This window comes from Bolinopsis microptera, chromosome 11 (genome assembly GCF_026151205.1).
Source record: "Bolinopsis microptera isolate Bmic1 chromosome 11, MBARI_Bmic_1.0, whole genome shotgun sequence".
Classification (NCBI taxonomy): Eukaryota; Metazoa; Ctenophora; class Tentaculata; order Lobata; family Bolinopsidae; genus Bolinopsis; species Bolinopsis microptera.
Genome location: NC_087082.1, coordinates 19,393,631 through 19,397,934, shown reverse-complemented (window position 1 = coordinate 19,397,934; position 4,304 = coordinate 19,393,631). Strand labels below are relative to the sequence as shown.

At 36.8% G+C, this 4,304-nt stretch overlaps 1 protein-coding gene across 1 annotated transcript; it reads left to right on the top strand.

Moving 5' to 3' along the window:
• The first annotated feature begins 650 nt into the window (after positions 1 to 650).
• LOC134823740 (glutathione S-transferase-like) lies at positions 651 to 1,346 on the top strand. The gene has a single exon (XM_063835274.1). It carries the CDS (start codon positions 651 to 653, stop codon positions 1,344 to 1,346), a length of 696 nt encoding a protein of 231 aa, XP_063691344.1.
• The last annotated feature ends 2,958 nt before the right edge of the window (positions 1,347 to 4,304 follow it).

Genomic DNA, 4,304 nt, shown 5'->3' with positions numbered 1-4,304 from the left:
ATGACAATAAAACTAACATACTGGTCTACCTCAACCTTCTTATTTAGGAAATGACAATAAAACTAACATACTGGTCTACCTCAACCTTCTTATTTAGGAAATGACAATAAAACTAACATACTGGTCTACCTCAACCTTCTTATTCAGGAAATGACAATAAAACTAACATACTGGTCTACCTCAACCTTCTTATTCAGGAAATGACAATAAAACTAACATACTGGTCTACCTCAACCTTCTCATTTAGAAAATGACAATAAAACTAACATACTGGTCTACCTCAACCTTCTCATTTAGGAAATGACAATAAAACTAACATACTGGTCTACCTCAACCTTCTGATTTAGGAAATGACAATAAAACTAACATACTGGTCTACCTCAACCTTCTTATTTAGGAAATGACAATAAAACTAACATACTGGTCTACCTCAACCTTCTTATTTAGGAAATGACAATAAAACTAACATACTGGTCTACCTCAACCTTCTTATTTAGGAAATGACAATAAAACTAACATACTGGTCTACCTCAACCTTCTTATTTAGGAAATGACAATAAAATTAACATACTGGTCTACCTCAACCTTCTTATTTAGGAAATGACAATAAAACTAACATACTGGTCTACCTCAACCTTCTTATTTAGGAAATGACAATAAAACTAACATACTGGTCTATCCGAGCCTTGGGAGAGCCAATCAGACACATTCTCCGATATCAAAACGAGGACTGGGAAGACAATGCTTTACAGCCGACTGCTGGATCCTTTAGAGAGTATGTTAGCATGAGGGATCAAGAGGACATGCCATTTGGGAACTTGCCCTTTATCGAGGACGACGGGAAGAAGGTAACTCAGAGTATTACGATCATGAGGTATCTCGGCAGGAAGTTTGGGCTGTACCCGACTAGTCCACAGGAGTTGGTTTTGTGTGAAGTTGTTGAGCAGGAAATCTATGATCTACGCAATAGATTAACAGCTGCATGCTATGATTATTACGGCGCACGTGGACCTTTTCCAGCATCTGAGAAGGGGGTCTTCGACCACGAGTTCATGAAAAGAACTTTACTCCGGAGACTGAGAGAGAGGATTCCAAAGTTCGAGAAGACTCTGACAAAGAAATTTCTGCTGGGGGATAAGCCTGTTTATGTGGACTTCCTTCTTTACGAATATCTGGATCAACTGAGACAGTTTCTACCTGAGGCCTTCACAAGCTGCAACAATGTCCTAAATTATTTGTTAAGATTTAAGGAGTTACCAAATCTGAGGGAGTGGTTTGAGAGTGAGGAATATAAGAAGGGGAATTACATTAATGCCCCTCACGCTGAATGGAATGGGATAGATTAAAGCTTGGCAGATTTTTGAGAGAACTGTGATTTTACCATTAAATTATAGTACAGTTTTTGTTTTGACTTTGATTGATATGATTGACAAGTTATGAAACTTCTTCTTTAGGTGAAAAACAAAAAATTTGCTTTTTAATTACGTTCGTTAATCATAATTTTAATCGGAATCCTAAGGCTAATCTGCAAATTTAAAAACAAAGAGTTATAATAAATCAACAAGGCAAGAAATTACTTGATATGGCTAGCGATACAGCGGTCCCCCGCGCACTTTTTACCACCACTTGCATCACAGTCCGTGCTCAAACTTTGTGATATCAACGTAAACTGCTGGTTGTCAATCACGTATTGCTGAAGATAAAACATTTTACGAAATAGCATATTATTATTAATATGGACCAAACTAGACTGTCAATTCAGTAAGTCTAAATTTTATTTGGCCAAAAATATTGAAAGATGAACGCAAAATGAAGTAGCACGGCAAAGAGTAATAACATAATCTATTATATATTGTCTATAGACAAAACTGCATACTAACACATAGTAAAATAACATCCCAAAGAGTGAAAATGAGTGTAAAAGAGTAATAACGGACCCGTAAGTGGCTGGTTGGCTCGTCTAGTCCGGGCTCCACCTCAAAAGTGGAACATGAATAACAGGAGATGCATAAAACTGCAGGCAGTAAACACACCAGTAGAACTACAACAACCAAGGTCTCCTTCATTCTGTATGAATTTTTATCAGACTAAGTATACATTTTTATCAGACTAAGTATACATTTTTATCAGACTAAGTATACATTTTTATCAGACTAAGTATACATTTTTATCAGACTAAGTATACATTTGAGCATTTCCCTGAATCTGTTGTGGAACTCTACTTTTCTAACCTCTGATCCTTATTTAAATGAAAGTAAAAAAATGAATCCAGATGATAATTATGAAAAATTTTATATTTTTATACGATGGCCCAGCGGGATCAATATAGACAGATGGCCCAGGCCCCAGCCTTATCATTTCGACTGAATTCGTTACGTATACTAATATACTGCAAAAACATATCATGGATGAAAACTCTTGCAAGGCAACAAAATTTCGATCCAACAAAAAGTAAAGGATTGTAACTAGGTAACTAAATAACTATAAGCGTTGTTATTATACAGTCGGTGATTGAGCGGTGTAAAAAGGCAAACTCGGAACTTCGATAAAACACAGAAATGATGTGCATATTATATTTATGGTGTGCGACAACAGCATCAACCCCTCAACACGTGTGAGAGAACTCAATCTCATTCCGTGTGGTTATAACAAATATTAGTTAAACACGACAACAATTCTCAAACTCCCGTATTGACGATCATCTCACGTTACTAAATTTATGTGACGGTCTCGTCGTCCCATCGGCTAAAGTGAGGATTATGGTTTGGAATGTAAACAAGGTGTTGTTTACCTCATGTTTATGGAATTTTCCCTGGTAACCATAGCAAATACATTGGAGGCAAAACACGCAACACGACTACAAAAACAAAAAAGAATCAGTGACTTACTTGATTAATATGGAGATATTTACTGCCGCACATGTGATCTTGTTAACTAGCTCTCATTAATTGGGGCAGGTCGTTCTCTTCCGGCTGATCTGAAATACCAATTACTAAATTGTAAATATCGTTACCATGCCTACCAAAGATATGATATAGTTGTTTAATCTAAATGATCATGTCTTGTGATTAAGTAATGATTACGGGTTTACTAATACTAATAATATTTTACCTGTAATTAGTGCGAAACTTTGGTACATCAACATCTTATCAGTTATTTAGAATATATACATCTCGAAGTGATAATAATAATCAACATTGAACATTGGTACATCAACATCCTAGTTGTGATTTACCAAACTTTCACACTCTTGCACATCGCATGAGTGACCTGGTGGGAACGTCAATCCAGCTTAATATTTATATTCTAGCAATAAGTGCTAATCAATTATAAACACAGCTTATATCAAATAAAACGTGCATTTTTTTCCCTGCTCTTGCCGAAGGCAAAAAGATCGTAGGGAATAAGTAATCGGGTTTGGATATATGAGGTGGCCCGACGGTCCTGCGATGTCGACAAAAGTCTGCTCCTTCACAATATAGACCACTCCCCTATAATTATGAGTATAGGAAGCGTCTGTTATGCTGCGCGCGACGCTCGGCATGTGTTAGTTAATTGCAGTATCCAACGCGAATTTCAATTGTCAAACGACGCCGTTCAAATTAAATTAGTCCAAAATTTGTGCGCGGCGTACTAAATATTCGATTACATGCAATCCTGCACGCGCACAATGACAAATTACGATTAGATGAAAATATTGCAACTTTTTAACAACAAAATAATCCAATATCTAATTTTTATTAATCGATAAAATTAACTTTTCGTTGCAAATATACGGTTCAAGCAGGGAAAATTAATCGTGCGTGGTGTAACCGCGGCGAAATTCTTGTTGCTAGTTGCACGTGGTAAATTTTGAAAAATGGTAAATTGTATATGTTGCAAAATTCTCCTACATTATTTTGTACACCCAAGAAACCTTATTGGCTCATTCACAAGGGGTAAAAGTTTTTAAAATATTGTCATCCGTACCGCGGTTTTTAGCAAAATGTTCGTCAAAAATAGTGTTAGCAACTTTAATTTTGCCCATTCCTGTCCTTTGTCACTCAAATGCACGGCTCCCCTTGTATCACCCTGTTTCACCTAGTGAAACGTTGACATACGTTACATGCCACTTTTCGCCGCCGAAGTGAAACGACCGTGGGTGTCACGACGTGATACAACCTTTTTTTTATGTCAATTAACACCGAAACACCAGTTGACCAGTATAAAACTGGTCATAGCAATTACATCGGGCCTCTGATTAACTTAATGTGTTCCAGGTGAAGCTTGCAACGGCGGAATACGTCACGAAAGGGGGTTGCAAA

Bases quoted from the DNA above. Each gene is read 5' to 3' on its own strand.
- LOC134823740 (XM_063835274.1), top strand. From the start codon at position 651: ATGACAATAAAACTAACATACTGGTCTATCCGAGCCTTGGGAGAGCCA.